This window comes from Erinaceus europaeus, chromosome 15 (assembly GCF_950295315.1).
Source record: "Erinaceus europaeus chromosome 15, mEriEur2.1, whole genome shotgun sequence".
Lineage (NCBI taxonomy): Eukaryota > Metazoa > Chordata > Mammalia > Eulipotyphla > Erinaceidae > Erinaceus > Erinaceus europaeus.
In genome coordinates this window covers 61,923,512-61,943,714 of record NC_080176.1, presented here as the reverse complement: position 1 = coordinate 61,943,714, position 20,203 = coordinate 61,923,512, and the positions used below count along the sequence as shown (strand labels likewise).

General features: G+C 39.3%; 1 protein-coding gene across 2 annotated transcripts in view; it reads left to right on the top strand.

Moving 5' to 3' along the window:
- The window catches only part of HDHD2 (haloacid dehalogenase like hydrolase domain containing 2), a 39,305-nt gene that overhangs the window by 7,557 nt on the left and 11,545 nt on the right, over positions 1-20,203 (top strand). For both annotated transcript variants that reach the window (XM_007515935.3, XM_007515936.2), the window contains 2 exons: positions 1,397-1,605; positions 6,983-7,067. In XM_007515935.3, the coding sequence (XP_007515997.1) occupies positions 1,397-1,605; positions 6,983-7,067 (294 nt within the window). The remainder of the gene's footprint in view (positions 1-1,396; positions 1,606-6,982; positions 7,068-20,203) is intronic.

The window sequence follows — 20,203 nt, the reverse complement described above, 5'->3', positions numbered from 1 at the left end:
CTACAGCTCCCAACTACTATTTTTTTCTTCTTTTTAAAAATATTTTATTTATTTATTTGGATACAGACAAAGGAATTTGAAGGGAAAGGGGAGATAAAGAAGAGAAAAAGAGAGATACCTGTAGCACTGCTTCACTGCTTGTGAAGCTTCCCCCTTGTATTTGGGGCCTGGGGGCTTGAACAAGGTTCCTTGCAGATAGTAATGTGTGCCACCATCCAGCCCCTCCATTTTTAAAAAATTATTATTTGACAAGACAGAAATTGAGAAGAGAGGGGAAGTAGGAAGAGAGAGAGAGAGAGAGTGAGAGAGAGAGAGAGACCTTGAGCACTACTTCACTGTTCATGAAGTTCCTCCCTGCAGGCAGGGAACGGGTGTGAACCAGGGTCCTTGTGCATGGTAATGTGTGCACTGTCTAGGTGTACCACTGCCTGGCTCGCTCACTAATTTCCATTTTTTTTTAATATTTATTTATTTATTTTTATTATGGGATAGAGTCAGAGAGAGATTGAGAGGGGAGGGGAAGATAGAGAAGGAAAGAAACAGAGAGACACCTACAGCCCTGATTGACCACTTGTGAAGCCTTTCCCCTGCAGGTGGGGACCAGGGGCTTGAACCCTGGTCCTTGCACACTGTAATGTGTGTGCTTAACCAGGTGTGCCACCACCTGGCCCCTAATTTCCACTTTTTAAGGATTTATTTTTATGAGAGAGACATCTGAGCAGTCTGGCATAATAAGTTGCCAAGGATCAAACCTCATGCATACAAGACATGTGTTCTATCACTGAGCTGTCTCCCCAAACCTTGTTTTCTACTTCTTTACTAAATCTCTGTAGTAGCAACCTGTCAAAATATAGAAGACCCTCAAAAAAGATGGATAGGGAGTCAGCAGGTTAAGTGCACGTGACACAAAGCTCAAGGACCAGCTTAAGGATCCAGGTTCAAGCCCCCGGCTCCCTACCTGCAGGGGAGTCGCTTCACAAGCAGTGAAGCAGGTCTGCAGGTGTCTATCTTTCTCTCCCCCTCTGTCTTCCCCTCCTCTCTCCATTTCTCTCTGTCCTATCCAACAACACCAACATCAATAACAACAACAAAAATAACTACAACAATAAAACAAGGGCAACCAAAGGGAATATTTTTTTAAAAACCTTAAAAAAAAAAGAGAGAGAGAGATGGATAGACTTTTACAATTTGACTTTGTAGTCTTTGGAGATGAAACAACCTACAGAAACTCTATGAGCAGTTTTTGGTAGATTACAAAAATTACTCGCTATAGAAACATTTATTTGGTGGCTTAGCCTTTATTTTTTGACCTTTGGCAAATACTCCAAAATTAATGGGTTTTGTGGGGCTAAAAGATAAAAAGTTCCTCTTGATTTCCATATTTCATTTTTTTCAGGTTACGCGGTACTTCTGTAATGATTAGGTTTGTGACCAACACAACCAAAGAGAGCAAGCAAGATCTGTTGGAAAGGTTGAAAAAACTGGATTTTGATATCTCTGAAGATGAAATATTCACTTCCCTGACTGCAGCCAGAAACTTAGTAGAGCAGAAACAAGTCCGGCCTATGCTACTGGTTGATGATAGAGCACTACCTGATTTTAAAGGTAGAGGAAATTTGGGAAGATATTAAGAATTGATTCTTCTTATTTTTTTTTATTAGTTATTTAATAATGATTAACAAGATTGTAAAGTAGCGGGTACAGTTCCATACAGTTCCTACCACCAGAATTCTGTATCCCATCCCCTTCATTGGAAACTTCCCTATTCTTTATCCCTCTGGGTATAAAATTCTTTATGGGGTACAGAAGGTGGAAGGTCTTGGCTTCTGTAATTGCTTCTCCACTGGACATGGACATTGGCAGGTTGATCCATACCCCCAACCTGTTTCTGTCTTTCCCTAGTGGGGTAGGGCTCTGGAGAAGTAAGGCTCTAGGACACATTAGTGAGGTTGTCTGTCCAGGGAGGTCAGGATAGTATCATGGTAGCATCTGCCCTAATCCAGCTTTCTAGTCCTATTCTCAACTCTGACACTATCTTCCCAGACAGTACTTTTAGTCCACCTTCATGTTAGCTGTCAGGCTTGGGCAAATATTACTAAAGTCATGGGCCCCTTGGAACATACCTAAAATAGTGTTTAGCTTCTTCCCACACAAATACCACCAGTTTCATTTGCTCTACCTCTGCCTTTGGGTGCCTGCTTATTGAACAATCTGATTTTTTTATATTTCTTTTCCCTTTTGTTACCCTTGTCGTTTTTCATTGTGATTGTAGTTATTATTGTTGTTGTTACTGAGGTCATTGTTGGATAGGACAGAGAGAAATGGTGACTGGAGGGGAAGACAGAAAGTGGAAGAGAAAGATAGACACCTGCAGACCTGCTTCACTGCTCTGCAGGTGGGGTGCCAGGGGCTCGAACTGGGATCCTTAAGCCGGTCCTTGCGCTTTGCACCACATGCGCTTAACCCGCTGCACTACTGCCTGACTCCCACAATTTAATTTATATCATACTGCCTTTCCAAATTGCAGATGCTACCATGATACTATCCTGACCTCCCTGGACAGACCAAATTGGTGAATCTTAATTGATATTTTTAAAACACCAATTTTGACTATTTTGCTTGCATTATGTGGTTAATGAAACATATTCTATGGTAACCCAGTACACCTAAATGTATATTTTAGTAATGATAGTATTGTTTTAAAATTGCAGATTCAGGATAAAAGCAGTGTTTTAAGTATTGCTAGGATCTAAGATTTTAAGTGAATAGAGATGCATATATAAAAACAGGTGTACTACTTTTGAACTGAAAATGTCTTTATCCACTTCTTCATTCTCTTAAAAATATATTTTATCTAGAACTACCGAAAAGGCCTGGAAGCAGTAATAGACTGGTCTACTATTTGCCATTTTACTTTTTTGATAAATGACTGATTCCAGACTGGGGCAAGCATTGTATATAATGGATCTGGGTTAACTAATTTTGTTATCAAGGACACTATTGAAGACTAGGTTATTGTATAAAGGACATTGGAGCCAATTTGGAGTAATAATTAGAACATTGAAAAGTAATTGTAGTGGATTTCAATATTATAGAAGTAAATAGTCCTGAATTTGAAAGGATAGTCAACCCTACAAAAAGTATTGGTTACAATGGGGGGGCTAGTAGAATAATAACTCAGTCTAAAAATGGATAAGTTAAGGGAGTAACTCAAGCATTTATCCTGCCTTTCCTCTCTAGACTGTATCTCCAAATAACCAAGTACCTGAGGGTAAATTCTGTATGAAGAGTTCTGGCTTTTACATGCGAAAGGAATAAAAGGAGGCCAGGTGATAGGACACCTGGTTGAGTGCACTAGTTACAATGTGCAACAACTTGGGTTCGAGCCCCCAGTTCTCATCTGTGGGGGGAAAGCAATGCCAAGTGGTGAAGCAGTGCTGCAGTGTCTCTCTGTCTCTCTCCCAATCTCCCCCTCCTCTTTCGATTTCTGGCTGTCTCTATTCAATAAATAAATGCATTTTTTTTTTAGAGAAAGCAATGAAAGAATAAAAAGGATGGGGGAAATTACCACTTGACAGGTCTTACTGAAATAGACAACACCCGTAAATTTTTGTTGTTTTATCGTTGTTGTGGTGTTTAGTATCGTTGTTATTGATGTCGTTGCTGTTGGATAGGACAGAGAGAAATCGAGAGAGGAGGGGAAGACAGACATCTGCAGACCTGCTTCACTGGAACTGGGGGCTCGAACTGGGATCCTTGCGCTGGTATTTGTGCTTCACACCATATGCACTTAACCTGCTGCACTACCGCCTGACACCCCACCAACCCCACCCCACCCCCGCCACCAGTAGATTTTTTTTTAATTAATTAAATAGTGATTTATATGACTGCAAATTGATAGGAATGTACATAAACACCAGTAGATTTTTAAACACATTCGGTGAAGGACTTATGGAGAACTTAAAAATGAAGGAATCGGCTTGATAACAGTTAATCACTTGTTATTAACACTTGGTAACACAATGGGACTGATCAATCTTAATATCACTGGAGGTAGTACTGCTATAATTTTGCTATTTAATGGTGTGATGTAATAGGACATTCATACCATTGCATATGAAGTGATTTTGCCTAAAAATTGAATGTGAGCCTATGAGTCCTCTAAATCGAATTACCAATGTATAGGAAAGAACAAATTAATATTATAAACAACTGGCAAAATTCAAAATGTGGAACCTTTTCCATGATCACGTTAACTTAATTTCTTCTTTAAGTAGAAAGGGGTGCAAGTAATAGTATGAGCTAGAGTTAACAGTGTGATAGATAAATTTTGTTGGATGCCAATTACATATTAGATGTAAAAAGATATTCTGATACATATTTAGAGAAATTGAACCAGGTGTGGAGTATTGTTAAAATTACTGTTAACCTAGTTGGGACTGGAGGCACAAATCTTTGGCACAGAGTGTGATAACTTACACCAGCGATAGATATATGGTCGTGAATCTATACTCCAGAAATCCTACAATTCTGTAACGCCTTTTTAAATCACTAATAAACAAGAAAAATGGAAAAAAAAATGCAAATGATTTTTGAACTAGCAATCGCTATTTTGAATACGATAATGTTGAATCCTTTTGTTTTTAATTAACTATCTAATTAGTTTACTGGATCAAGACAGAAATGGAGAAGGAAGGGCGGAGACAGGGAGGGGAGGCACCTACAGTGCTTGTTCAGTGGGGACAAAGGGCTTGGACTCTTGTGAATATGTGCTTACCCAAGTGTGCCACTGCCTGGCCCTGGTAAATTCTTTTTAATGTATTATTTAATATACTGAAATATGAACGGATGAAATGACACAATATCTGCAGTTTGCTTTAAAAAGACTTTTAAGGGAGTCGGGCTATAGCGCAGCAAGTTAAGCACAGGTGGCAGCAAAGCGCAAGGACCAGTGTAAGGATCCCGGGGACCCCCAGCTTCCCCATCTGTTGGGGAGTCACTTCACAGGCAGTGAAGCAGGTCTGCAAGTGTCTGTCTTTCTCTTCCCTTCTCTGTCTTCCCCTCCTCTCTCCATTTCTCTCTGTCCTATCCAACAAGAACATCAATAACAACAACAATAGTAACTACAACAATAAAACAAGGGCAACAAAAGGGAATAAATAAATATTAAAAAATTAATATATATATATATATATATATATATATATAATAAAATGACTTTTATGGGGCCCAGGTGGTAATAGCAGAGAGCTAAGCGCACATGGTGCAAAGTGCAAGGACTGTCTTGCGGATCCTAGTTCGAGCCCCCAACTCCCCACTTGCAGGGGTGTTGCTTCACGGGGGTGAAGCAGATCTGTAGGTCTTCCCCGCCTCTTTCAATTTCTCTCTGTCCTATCCAACAACAACAATAGCAGTGGCAACAATAACAACAACTAGGGCAATAAAATGGGGAAAATGGCCTACAGGAGCAGTGGATTCATAGTGCAGGCACTGAGCCCCAGCAATAACCCCAGAGGCAAAAAAAAAAAAAAAAAAAAGATTTTTATGTAAGGGTTAGGGCCAGGTGGTGGTGAAACTGCATAAATGCAAACATTACAGTATTAATGTACAGTACAGTACAGTACATTACCAGGTTCAAGTCCCTGGTCCCCACCTGTACTGGTGAGGGCATACACTGTCTCCCCACTGATCCCACTCTTCCACCCCAGTCAGATTTTTCTTCTTGATTTTATTTGAAAAAGGTGAAGTTTTTTTGACCGGAGCTGGAGTTGAGTTATATAGTTGAGTCTGGTGTGAAATATTGTTATTCAGTCTAGGACTAAACATGCAACATTCTTAAATACATAAAAATATCTAAACTGGGTGTTTGAAAGGATTATAAGTATCTTTGCTAACTTCTAATGTTTTTGCTGGTTGTAGATTGGCTATAATAAAAAGAGCATTAAAAACTTTATTCACTTCTAATAGTCCTGGTGGTGGATGTACTTGTTTGGTTGTCATGTCTGTACTTTTATTGTGTCAGGGTCTTTAAAACATGGTTAAGTCATAGAGTACTAGAAACTAAAGGTAGAGGGGCCAGATGGTGGCACACCTGGTTGAGTGCACATGTTACAGTGCTCAGGGACCCAGGTTCAAGCCCCCACTTCCCTACCTGCAAGGGAAAAGCTTTGTGAATGGTGAAGCAGGACTTCAGGCGTCTCTCTGTCTCTCTTCCTTTCTGTCAATTTCTGGCTGTCTCTGTCCAATAAATAAATAAAGATAAAAAAAAGAAACTAAAGGTAGATTCAACTTTTGTAGAGAATCATAGAATCTGTAGTGGATTCCATAACTATCAAGAAAGTGTTAACTTCAGCTGTGTCAATTAAGGTCTAATTTCCCTTGCCTCTTGGACTTAGCAGTTCCTCATCAGTTGCTATTGATCTGATGGCTCATAGGGGACTCAATGGCTGTTTTGGTAGATTGTAATTGGTAAAGTTTTTAGAAGTTGGAAATTTATTACTTTGTTGAGAACATCAAGCTACCGAGTTTCAGTTCAGATCTTCAAGTGGCCAAGGAGCTAGCTGTTAAAACCATGCGAAAGGAGGTCAACAAGGCAGCTCACGTGGGAAGGTGCCCGCTTTGCCATGCACTTGACCCAGGTTTGAGCCTGGCCCTCACAACATGGGGGAGTTTCAGTGCTGTGGTGTCTTTCTTCATCTTTCTCTTTTGAAAAAGTCAAAGTCAGAGAGGTGAAGCCTGGTGACAACGAAAACAACGTAATATGCAAAGTTACTAGTGAGTTATTTTCTTTAAGTACTTCCTACACTATTTCTGAAATACACTGCATAAGGCAAGCTCTTAAACTTCAGATTATGGCTTCAGCAAAAATTTATACTTCCTTGGCAAAAAAAAAAAAAAAAAAAACCTGCTTTTATTTGCAGCATTCATTACTTTTAGTCATTTCTCAGTGATTATTACTTTTTTTAATTGTTACCTTTCTTAGGATTACAAACAAATGATCCGAATGCTGTGGTCGTGGGGTTAGCACCAGAACATTTTCATTATCAGGTTCTGAATCAAGCATTCCGGTAAGTCTTCAGATATTGAATTTCATCTGATCATATAGTCTCCTTTGTTATATAAGTCTGTATGCCTGCTTTACTCTCTAGCCACATGAGACTGGCATCTTCAAGATCAATATCAAATAATATTACTATCTTACTTTTTTTAGTGGTCACTATATTAAAATGGGATACTGGGATTTCTCAGTTTTATAGAATCAATATTCTGGAGCAAAAATTCTTAATAAAATTGTAAGTTTTAAAGATAGCAATTTTATCTTTTATTATCACTCCTGTGATTCTTTACTAACTATACCATCTCTGCTGGAAGATCATATCCAATTGAATATGCCCAAAACAGTCCATATGATTCTTCCTCCAGTAAAAAGCCACAGTATGGAGTTAACACATTTGACTTTAGTTTCAATGAGATTATTCAGTGAATGATAATGATAGTGCAAACTGGGGAGGTGACAGTATGAATGAAGAAATCAGATTCAGCTAGGGCTGGGTGGTGGTGAACCTGGTTAAGCACACATAGTACTAAGTACAAGGATCCACATAAGGATCCGGGTTCCAGTCTCTGGCTCCCCACTTTCAGGGGAGGCACTTCATAAGCAGAAAAGCAGGTCTGCAGGTTACTTCTTCTTCTCCTTCTTCTCCTTCTCCTTCTCCTTCTTCTTCTTCTTCTCCTCCTCCTCCTCCCCCTCCTCCTCCTCCTCCTCCTCTTCCACCTCCTCCTCCTCTTCCTCTTCCTCCTCCTCCTCTTTCTTCTCTACCTCCCTTTTCTTTCTCAATTTCTGCCTCTATCCAATAAAGTGGGAAAAAATTGCCCCCAGGAGCAGTAGATTCATAGTGCTGGCACTGAGCCTCAGTGATAACCCTGGAAGCGAAAAAAGAAGAATCAGATTCAGGTAAAATCACTTTGACTCAATGGATGATTGGGTTTAGAAGGTCAGAACAGTAAGTCTATCAGGACATTGGGATTTCTAACCTGAGCACAAGTGATAGGGATTAGGTAGCGGTAAGTTTAGGTTGGGGGCCTTACGGCCTGTGGGTTATCTAAATGGTGACATTCTAATGGCTATTGGTAAAAATTAGAAGTGTTACTTAACACATAAAACATGATTCTTCAGCTGTATATTTTACTTATTTTTTTTTTCTCAGTAAGTGCTATTTTTAAGTGGATAATCTTTTTTTTTTTAATTAATTTATTTATTTTTTATTTAAGAAAGGATTAATTAACAAAACCATAGGGTAGGAGGGGTACAACTCCACACAATTCCCACCGCCCAATCTCCATATCCCACCCCCTCCCCCGATAGCTTTCCCACTCTATCCCTCTGGGAGCATGGACCCAGGGTCATTGAGGGTTGCAGAAGGTAGAAGGTCTGGCTTCTGTAATTGCTTCCTCGCTGAACATGGGCGTTGACTGGTTGGTCCATACTCCCAGTCTGCCTCTCTCTTTCCCTAGTAGGATGGGTCTCTGGGGAAGCTGAGCTCCAGGACACATTGGTGGTGTCTTCAATCCAGGGAAGTCTGGCCTGCATCCTGATGACACCTGGAACCTGGTGACTGAAAAGAGAGTTAACATACAAAGCCAAACAAATTGTTGAGCAATCATGGACCCAAAGCTTGGAAAAGTGGAGAGGAAGTATTAGGGAGGTACTCACTGCAAACTCTAGTATACTTCTGCTTTCTTACTTTGGTGCCGTACTCCAAACAGTCAATTTCTGCTTTGCGTTTCTACTTCTTTTTTTTTTTTTTACATGCATAACATTCCCCAGATTCCCATTTAGCAATACAACCCCCACTATTTCATTCATCATTTTTCATGGACCTGTATTCTCCCCACCCACCCACCCACCCCAGAGTCTTTTACTTTGGTGTAATACTCCAATTCCATTTCAGGCTCGACTTGTGTTTTCTTTTCTAATCTTGTTTTTCAACTTCGGCCTGAGAGTGAGGTCATCCCATATTCATCCTTCTGTTTCTGACTTATTTCACTCAACATGATTTTTTCAAGGTCCATCCAAGATCGGCTGAAAACGGTGAAGTCACCATTTTTTACAGCTGAGTAGTATTCCATTGTGTATATATACCACAACTTGCTCAGCCACTCATCTGTTGTTGGACACCTGGGTTGCTTCCAGGTTTTGGCTATTACAAATTGTGCTGCCAAGAACATATGTGTACACAGATCTTTTTGGATGGATGTGTTGGGTTCCTTAGGATATATCCCCAGGAGGGGAATTGCAGGGTCATAGGGTAGGTCCATTTCTAGCCTTGTGAGAGTTCTCCAGACTGTTCTCCACAGAGGCTGGACCAATTGACATTCCCACCAGCAGTGCAGGAGGGTTCCTTTGACCCCACACCCTCTCCAGCATTTGCTGCTGTTACCTTTTCTGATGTGTGACATTCTCACAGGAGTGAAGTGATATCTCATTGTTGTCTTGATTTGCATTTCTCTGACAATCAGAGACTTGGAGCATTTTTTCATGTGTTTCTCGGCCTTTTGGATCTCTTCTGTGGTGAATATTCTGTCCAATTCCTCCCCCCATTTTTGGATGGGGTTATTTGTTGTCTTGTTGTTGAGTCTGGTAAGCTCTTTATATATGTTGGTTATTAAACTCTTATCTGATGTATGGCATGTAAAGATCTTCTCCCATTCTGTGAGGGGTCTCTTGATTTGGGTAGTGGTTTCTTTTGCTGTGAAGAAGCTTTTTAATTTGATGTAGTCCCATAGGTTTATACTTGCCTTAGTCTTCCTTGTAATTGGATTCGTTTCATTGAAAATGTCTTTAAAATTTATGCGGAAAAAAGTTCTGCCAATATTTTCCTCTAAGTATCTGATAGTTTCTGGTCTAACATCCAAGTCCTTGATCCACTTGGAATTTACTTTTGTATTTGGTGAAATACAGTGATTCAGCTTCATTCTTCTGCATGTTTCAACCCATTGTTTCCAACACCATTTGTTGAAGAGACTCTGCTTTCCCCATGTAATAGTCTGGGCCCCTTTGTCAAAGATTAGATGTCCATAGGTGTGGGGCCTCATTTCTGGGCTCTCAATTCTATTCCACTGGTCAGTGTGTCTGTTCATGTTCCAGTACCAAGCAGTTTTGATGACAATGGCCCTATAATATAGTTTGAGATCTGGCAGTGTGATGCCTCCGGTTCTGTTCTTTTTTCTCAAGATTGTTTTGGCAATTCTAGGTCTTTTCTGGTTCCAGATAAACATTTGTAGCATTTGTTCTGTTCTCCTAAAAAATGTGCTTGGGATCTTGATGGGGATAGCATTAAATTTGTAGATGGCTCTGGGTAATATATTCATTTTGATGATGTTAATTCTTCCAACCCATGAGCATGGAATATCTTTCCACTTCTTTGTGTCTTTTTCAATTTCTTTGAGTAGCGACTCATAATTTTCAGTATACAAGTCCGTCACTTCTTTGGTTAGGTTTATTCCTAGATATTTTATTGTTTTTGTTGCTATAGAAAAAGGAACTGATTTCTGGATTTCAATTTCTTCTAACTTAGTGTTTGCATAGAGGAATGCCACTGACTTTTGAATGTTAATTTTATAGCCTGACACATTACTGTATTGCCTGATGATTTCCAAAAGCTTCTTGCTAGATTCTTTAGGTTTTTCCATGTATACTATCATGTCATCTGCAAATAAGGAGAGTTTGACTTCTTCTCTTCCAATCTGTATTCCTTTAATTCCTTGCTCCTGCCTGATTGCTATGGCAAGAACTTCCAACACTATGTTGAATAGTAATGGTGATAGTGGGCAGCCCTGTCTAGTACCTGATCTGAGAGGAAATGCTTCCAGTTTTTCACCATTGAGTATGATGTTGGCTGTAGGTTTGCTATATATAGACTCCACTATCTTCAGGAATTTTCCATCTATTCCTATTTTTTGTAGTGTTTTGATCATAAAGGGATGTTGTATTTTGTCAAAGGCTTTCTCTGCATCTCTTGATATGACCATGTGGTTTTTGGTCTTGCTTTTGTTGATGTGGTGGATCACATTGATTGATTTACGTATATTAAACCAACCTTGCATGCCTGGGATAAACCCCACTTGGTCGTGATGAACAATCTTTTTGATATACTGCTGTATCCGGTTGGCTAGAATTTTGTTCAATATTTTCGCATCTATGTTCATCAGAGATATTGGTCTGTAGTTTTCTTTTTTGGTTGTGTCCCTGTCTGCTTTTGGTATCAGGGTGATGTTGGCTTCATAGAAGCTGGCAGGGAGTATTCCAGTGTCTTCAATCTTCTGGAAGACTTTTAAAAGTAGAGGTATTAGTTCTTCTTTGAAAGTTTTATAGAATTCATTTGTAAAACCATCTGGTCCAGGACTTTTATTTTTGGGAAGATTTTTGATAACTGTTTCAATTTCATTAGCTGTGATGGGCCTGTTCATTTTATCCACTTCCTCTTGACTTAGTTTTGGAAGTTGGTAGGTATCTAGGAAATCATTCATTTCTTCCAGGTTCTCTAACTTGGTGGCATATAGTTGTTCATAGAAGCCTCGCATGATATGTTGAATTTCTGCAGTGTCTGTTGTGATATCTCCTCTTTCATTTACTATCCGATTTATTTGGGTCTTCTCCCTTTTTTGTTTTGTGAGTCTGGCTAAAGGTTTGTCGATTTTGTTTACTCTTTCGAAGAACCAACATTTACTTTCATTGATCTTTTGAATGGTTTTCCTATTCTCAATGTTATTTATTTCTGCCCTAACTTTAGTAATTTCTGTCCTTCTGGTTGCTTTAGGGTTCTTTTGTTGTTCTTCTTCTAGGTCTTTAAGATGTGCAATCAGGCTGTTTATTTGTGCCTTTTCTTGTTTCCTAATGTGTGCTTGTATAGCTATGAACTTCCCTCTTAGGACTGCTTTAGCTGTGTCCCAAATATTTTGATAGCTTGTGTCTTCATTTTCATTGAACTCTCGAAACATTTTGATTTCTTCCTTGATTTCCTCTTTGACCCAGAAGTTGTTAAGAAGTGTACTGCTGAGCTTCCACATTTTGGCACTGTTACTAATCTTTTGTTGATTGTTAAGTGTTAGTTTAATTCCACTGTGGTCTGAGAAGATGCTTGGGATGATTTCAGTGCTCTTGAATAGGCTGATGCTGTCTTTGTGGCCTAACATATGGTCTATCCTTGAGAATGATCCATGTGGATTTGAGTAAAATGTGTATTCCAGTTTCTTGGGATGAATGACTCTGAAAATGTCCAATAGTTCTAGTTTATCTATCTCTTCATTTAGCTCCCTTATGTCTTTACTGATTTTCTTCCTGGATGATCTGTCAAGTTGAGATAGTGGGGTGTTGAAGTCCCCTACTATGATTGTGTTACTGTTAATATATTGCTGTAGCTCTTTCAGTAGAAGTTTGATGTATTTAGATGGCTTCTCATTGGGTGCATAGATATTAATAATTGTTAAGTCCTCTTGATTGACTGATCCTCTGAGCATTAAGTAGTGTCCATTCCTATCTTTTTTAATCTTATCTATTTTAAAGTCTATCATGTCAGATATGAGAATAGCTGTTCCTGCCCTTTTTTGTGGGCCATTGGCTTGAATGATAGTTTTCCATCCTTTCACTTTAAGTCTGTGTTTGTCTTGTTGCGTTAGGTGAGTTTCCTGTAGACAACATATTGTTGGGTTGTGTTTTCTGATCCATCTTCCTACTCTGTGTCTTTTACTAGGTGAATTCAGGCCATTCACATTTATTGATATCAAAGATTGAAGATATTTTAACGCCATTCTTGTAGAGTTTTAGAGTGTTTTGATATATGTTCTATTTGTGGTGGTCTGGTTGTTTATAGGAAACCTTTCAGAACTTCTTTCAAGGCAGGCTTGATGATGGTTGCTTCCTTCAACTGTTGCTTGTCTGAGAAGGTTTTGATGCTTCCATCTAGTCTGAATGACAATCTAGCAGGATATAGTATTCTTGGCTGAAAGCCTTTCTCATTGAGTACTCGATAGATATCTTGCCATTCTCTTCTGGCCTGTAGTGTTTGTATGGAGAAGTCTGCTGCTAATCTTATGGGTTTTCCTTTGTAGGTGACTCTTTGTTTTTCTCTTGCAGCCTTGAGGATCCTTTCTTTATCCTTATTCCTTTCCAATCTAAGTATGACATGTCTTGGTGACTTTAGGTCTGGGTTAATTCTGTTTGGGACCCTCTGGGCTTCTTGAATCTTTATGTCTTTGGTGTTGTCTAGACTAGAGAAATTTTCAGCTATTATGGCCTGGAGAACGCTTTCTTCCTCCCCTTCTCTTTCTTCCTCTGGTAAGCCAATAATGCGTATATTGTTTCTTTTGAAGTCATCCCATAGGACTCTGTTGTTGTTTTCAGCATCTCTTAATCTCTTTTTGAGATCTCTTACTTCTTTTTTAGTTGTCTCTAATTCATCCTCAATCTTGCTAATTCTGTCTTCAGCCTCATTGATTCTATTCTCTCTGCCCTCTACTGCTTTCTGGAGTTCATCTATTTTTGTTGCCCTGCTCTGATATTGTTTTAGCTTGTTCAGCTAGTTGCCTTCTTAGCTCACCAATTTCAGCTTTCAGCTCTCTAATAACCATGAGATTATTAGAATTTTCTTCCATATTCTCATTTGTTGTTCCTGCAGTTCTGATTACAATTTTTTCAAATTCTTTACTCACTCCTGTTATTATTTCCTTAGCTAATGTTTGGATGTTGAACTCGTTGTTTTGTGCTTCACCCTCTGGAGGACTTTTAGCTGGACTCTTGTCCTGGTTCGAGTCTCCATTATTTTTTCTTGTTGTTTTAACCATTTTATATAAGTTAACAGTTTTTTCAATCCCTGAGTTGGAGTTCAGTGGTGTAAAAGCCTTTTTTTTTTTCCCCTGTAGGCTATGGTAGCCTGAGGGCTTTTAAACTATCAATAGGCTTCTTGGCTTAATCAATGACTCCTGACCAAGAGATAAAGCAGGGTGTGGCAGAGATAATCCAGTGGTTATGCAAAGAGACTTTCACAGCCCTTCAGCTATGCCACCGAGGTATAGGTCTTCTCCTGAGTTTCCTGGTTAGATCTCTGTGCCCTGGTGTCCCTCCCTGTTGCTGCTCCAGATTCTGAGGGTAGTAGCAATGGAGACTCAGAGTTGTACTTGGTGAGTCTCTGGGGAGTCCTTTTCTCCCTTCAGCTGTCCCCTTGTTAGTGGAGCAGACTGGAGGTGGTGTCTCCACTGACAAACTGTGGAACTGTTAGCAGTCACTTAATCTCTCCTTAGGCCCCTCTCTCCTCTCTGTCACCAGCCACACGTGTTTGTACTCACGGGTGATTTACTGGGTTTCTGTGGTCATTCTAGTCCTGTCTTGTTTCGGTCCGGGTGGTCTCCTTTGGTATTCCTAGTTGATCCGGGAGAGGAGAGGAGAGGAGAGGAGAGGAGAGGAGAGGAGAGGAGAGGAGAGGAGAGGAGAGGAGAGGAGAGGAGAGGAGAGGAGAGGAGAGGAGAGGAGAGGAGAGGAGAGGAGAGGAGAGGAGAGGAGAGAAAGCGATCTGCTGCTCGTAGCTCCGCCTCCGGAAGTCGAATCCCCTGTATATTTTACTTATATGAACTTTTTGTACTTACTTCCAAAAGGAAGATTACATATAGGTTCTTGTACTTCCTGAAATGAATTGTATCGGAATTGGCCTATGAACTCTATCCCAGAGTGAGATTCAGTTGTTCTCCCTTGGACTTTTCTTTCTTCATACACTTAAAGGTTTTTCTTTTCTTTTCTTTTTTTAAAATTATTTTTGTTGTTATTGATGTCGTTGTTGTTAGGACAGAAAGAAATGGAGAGAGGAGGGGAATACAGAGGGGGAGAGAAAGATAGACACCTGCAGACCTGCTTCACCGCCTGTGAAGCGACTCCCCTGCAGGTGGGGAGCTGGGGGCTCGAACCGGGATCCTTACACACTTCACATCATGTGCACTTAACCTGCTGTGATACCGCCTGACTCCCAACTTTAAGGTTTTTCATCTTATCTTTTACTTCTTCCAAGTCATTAGGCAGTGTTACTTACCTTTCAATTTATTTAGTTTAAATTATTACATAGAGGGGCTGAGTAGTGACGTAACCAGTTGAGTGCATACATCGCAATGCACAGGAGCCTGGGTTCAAACCACAAGCCCCCACTAGCAGGGGGAAAGCTTCATGAGTGATGAAGCAGTGTAGCAGGTGTGTCTCTATCTTTTTCTTTCTCTAGCTCCCCAGCTTCTCTTTTCTTCTCAATCTCTCGTCTATCAAATAAAAAAGAATGAATGAATTAAAAGGAAAAAGTGGGGAGTCGGGCTGTAGCGCAGCGGGTTAAGCGCAGGTGGCGCAAAGCACAAGGACTGGCTGAAGGATCCCGGTTCAAACCCCGGCTCCCCACCTGCAGGGGAGTCGCTTCACAGGCGGTGAAGCAGGTCTGCAGGTGTCTATCTTTCTCTCCTCCTCTCTGTCTTCCCCTCCTCTCTCCATTTCTCTCTGTCCTATCCAACAACGACAACAACAATAATAACTACAACAACGAAACAACAAGGGCAAAAAAAAGGGAATAAATAAATAAAATAAATATTTAAAAAAAAAAAAAGGAAAAAGTGGCCACAAGGAGTTATAGATTCATCATGCAGGCACTGAATCCCAGCCATTACTCTGGTGGCAAAATTATCAATCCATTCTCTTAAAAAAAAAGTACATATTAACATTGAGCTACCTGAATGATTTCTGGTATTTACATACAAAAATGCTATAAATTGTTACTTACTTACCAGTACAAAGAGTGACAAGAAAAAAAAAATTAACAGGCTTGATATAGAATTCCTGTCTTCATGTTTAAGTTCTAGAATCAGAATGTTTATAGGAAACTTTAAAACTCATTAGTGGTTCTACCCATCTAGGCATATTGTTTTTTTGTTGATCTTGAAAATGGCTGTCCTTGTGTATAATCTTTGTAGACAGAATAGGACACACTCCCCCATGAGCAAATTAATTTTTGACCCTCAATTTGTGGAAGCTGACTAATGTACTTGGTGATTATGATAGTCAAGCCTTTGTTTGATAGGAAGTAAAACTCATTATAGTTGCTCAGTATACATTTACTGTATTACTTCCTGACTATCCATTGCTCTGACAGATTGTGTGGAGAGATACTTTGGAATAAATGGTATTTAAAATGTATTCTGTTTCATCTTTTTTCAGCTATCCTATTTTAACTTCTTGGGGAAGCTTTTCTTTATCTGTTTCTCAAGTGAGGTTTATAGCTTTATGCCAAAATCAGTATTCCTTTGGAATGCACAGCTTACTATTATGTCTTACTTCAGAATTTATCCCTTCTACCTTTTATTCATTTCTTTTACCAAGGAGTTCAAAAAGGTATTGATTGACTTTTAGCTGGTAATTTGGAAAGGACATATTTAATAGGAAGTTGGGAAGTCTCTGGCTTAGACGAATACTAGAATGAGGGTAATAAAAATGTATGTTGACATAATACTGACTTTGTAATTGCTCGGATGCTGTCTAATTAGTACACTTCCCTAACCATATTGATTTTTTTAAACACTATATTTTAAAGCATTACAGTGCACTTAAAGGTCAACTCTAATTTCATAAATGCACTTAACAGCTGGGTGGAGAGTTAACAGAAGGATTTTAGGTCTTGCCCTTCTTTGCATATTTATGTCTCCACATAGACTGTGCCTTCCAACCAATGACAGAAGCAGTGTGGACTGTAAGTGGCAAATATAGACATCTCCAGTGAACCACCGATTAGGTAAATTACTATCCAGGTTGATAATGAGAACAAACATTAGATTTTTAAATTTTTTTGCATATCCGCCTTGACTAATGGCTTCAGGGGTATACTGTCCTAAGGCAGACATTTATTTTTTAATATTTTATTTTATTTATTTATTCCCTTTTGTTGCCCTTGTTGTTTTATTGTTGTAGTTATTATTGTTGTTGTCGTCGTTGTTGGATAGGACAGAGAGAAACGGAGAGAGGAGGGGAAGACAGAGAGGGGGAGAGAAAGATAGACACCTGCAGACCTGCTTCACCGCCTGTGAAGCGACTCCCCTGCAGGTGGGGAGCCGGGATTCGAACCCGGATCCTTATGCCGGTCCTTGTGCTTTGCGCCACCTGCGCTTAACCCGCTGCGCTACAGCCTGACTCCCCTAAGGCAGACATTTTAACCTTTCATGTTAGACAGCCTGTTATTTACTGTGTTTTGAAAGGGTAGAACTCACAAAATGCATAACACAATTGGCCTGCAAATTTCTCAAATTTCTGAATGAAACTGAGAACCCTGAATTTTGAAGAATTGTCGAAAGAACATGTACCAGTTAAAACGAACAAGTATGATTTGGGTTTGAACTATGTAAAAATGAATCCTAAGAGTCAAAAAAAGCTATTGATGGGAGTCTGGCGGTAGCGCAGCAGGTTAAGCGCATGTGGCATGAAGCGCAAGGATTGGTGTAAGGATTCCGGTTCAAGCCCCTGGCTCCCCACCTGCAGGGGAGTCGCTTCACAAACGGTGAAGCAGGTCTACAGGTGTCTATCTTTCTTTCCCCTCTCTGTCTTCCCCCTCCTCTCTCCATTTCTCTCTGTCCTATCCAATGACAGCAATAACAACAACAACAATAATAATAACCACAACAATGATGGAACAACAAGGGCAACAAAAGGGAAAAAATGGTCTCCAGGAGCAGTGGATTCATGGTACAGGCACCAAGCCCCAGCAATAACCCTGGGGGCAAAAAAAAAAAAGCTATTGATATCTTTTATCCTTTTCCTGACAAAAAAAAAAAAAGGAATAATAATAGCAAACTCCCATATTACTGTAAACATTTAAAAATGCACATTATCAGAGCATTTTGTATCCCCTGTGTATCTCTCCCCAGTTTTATCATCTACAATCTAAAAGTAATCAGGATTATGAATTTTGTGTTTATCATTTAGTGCATGTCCTTTTTGAAATGCTTGAAGTACGTATGAAGGTATCCCCAGACAGTACTTAATATTATTTTGCATGTTTTATACTTTATACATTTATCTATTTGTTTCTCCCTTAGTAATATTATTCATCAATATGAATATCATTTATTCATTCATTCCAATCCATTCATCTTCCACAGCTCTAGTACTAGCATGTTAGCAAGGTCTTTTCTCAAATTTTGATCTCAGAAAACCAAAGCTTGAATATTTTAGTAATGAACTAATTATAAAATATGATGCTCTCCATTAGGAGAAAAGCAACATGGAGATTATATTGTAAGAAGAAACTAGCCCAAACATAGTAGAATAAGAATTACAAATTATGGGAAGTGATGTGAAGGGAAAAAAGGGGAGTGAGATAGTGTTTAAATGTCAGAAGTCAACTTCAGAGAGGTTGAGAATGGCTTCTTTGATGTGCTGACATTTAAGCTGAAACCCAATAAATGAGCAGAGATAGCTGTGTAGGCTGAAATAAGAAAGAGTTTGACTTTTTTGAATTGAGAAATGACGATTGTGACTGAAACACATATCTGTAACAGTGGAGATGACTTGAGATTAGAGATGGTGATATGAGCCAGGTAGGGTAAGACTTCATGATTCTAGAATAAGGGCTTTGAATTATATACTGATGAGAAATTATTGAAGAATTCAAACAGGAAGAGGTCTTGGTCGTATTTGTACTTTTAAAACTCTTTCTCTTGGCCATACAGTGGATTAGAATAAAAGAGCAACAGTAGAAAGCAGGAAGACTTGTTAGGAATCTCTTGCAGAAGTCTAGGGAAATAAGGCCATTTTGAGATGTGTAGCTATGTTTATTTTCTTTATTGGGGAAGAATGTTTTACAGTCAACAGTAAATACAGTAGTTTGTACATGCATAACATTTCTCAGTTTTCCACATAACAATACAACCCCCACTAGGTCCTCTGTCAAAGGATGACAGATATTTTTATTATTGTTCTGCGATTGGAGATTGCTGAATTTGCAAATGAATAGGGATGTAGGAAGGTAAAGAGAGTGAGAGGTGATTGCTAGGTTTTTTTGTTTAAACAACTGAGTAGACTTACTGAGAAGGAAAAGATTGGGAGAGGAACACCTGAAGGATAGAAGAGAGGGGTCTGGTAGTTTAGTGTTGGGCACTGATGTTTTGTTTTTTCTTTACCACAGCACTGCTCAGCTCTTGCATATGGTGGTTCAGGGGATTGAACCTGGGACTTTGGAGTCTGAAGCATGAGAGTCTCTTTGCATAACCATATGCTATCTAGCCCCACCCTTGTCTGGTAGTTTTTTAAACTGCCATACGAATTCATTTCTGTGCTCCAACTTCAGTGGAAATGGTGAAAAGGTGACCACTTTTCTAGAAGAGTTTATTCAGAAAAACAGTAGGGCTATTTGGAAGGGTGCTAGATTTCTCAGCTTCTAGGTCTTCTTGGTGGTGCAATTTATTTTAGCAAACATTTTTGAATGATCTCATTTGCACAAGGGGACATAACTCCTTCAATAGTATTTTGTGATTCTGTAATTTAAGCTATCCCTATAGTAGCTTTTCTCTTACAACTCTGCCCAAAGCCAATTTATATTGTGACCTTGATCTTTCACTAGGATTTCTTTTTCCTTTGCCTATGTGGAGTTTTCATCCAGAGTTTTTACATCAGAACTTCCTTTTAGTCTTTTTTTTTTTTTTTCCTGCCTTTTGCACTTCAGTGAGCTTCTAGATAGAGGATTCTTAGATTTCCTGCTGATGCATTATTTCTGGTAATGAAAGCAACCAGTATTTTGTTGCCCTGGCTAAGAAGTATAAAAACACTCCCAAGTATTGGGTTGTATGCTTTTTATATTTCCTTAAATGTTTAACTATGAAAGACCTTTTAATCTGTGTGCTAGAAAACATTTGCCCTTCGATTCATCCTGAACACACCTTGCCTCTTAGTAAAAAACAGTGCTAGGCAGAAAAGAATAATGGAAGCAGAAACCACTTCCCTGAGAGATGCCTCTCTTTTCCAGGCTAGTATAGCACCAGGCCACACTTAGAGAAATGTAGAGGAACCCACAGTTTTAGCTCTTCCAGGGAAAGCACTGAAGTACTGCCTGGGAATTAAGCATATACATCAATCACATGGATAAGTCTTATCCCCAGTTAATATATAATAAAATATTAACAACGCCAAATCAAATGA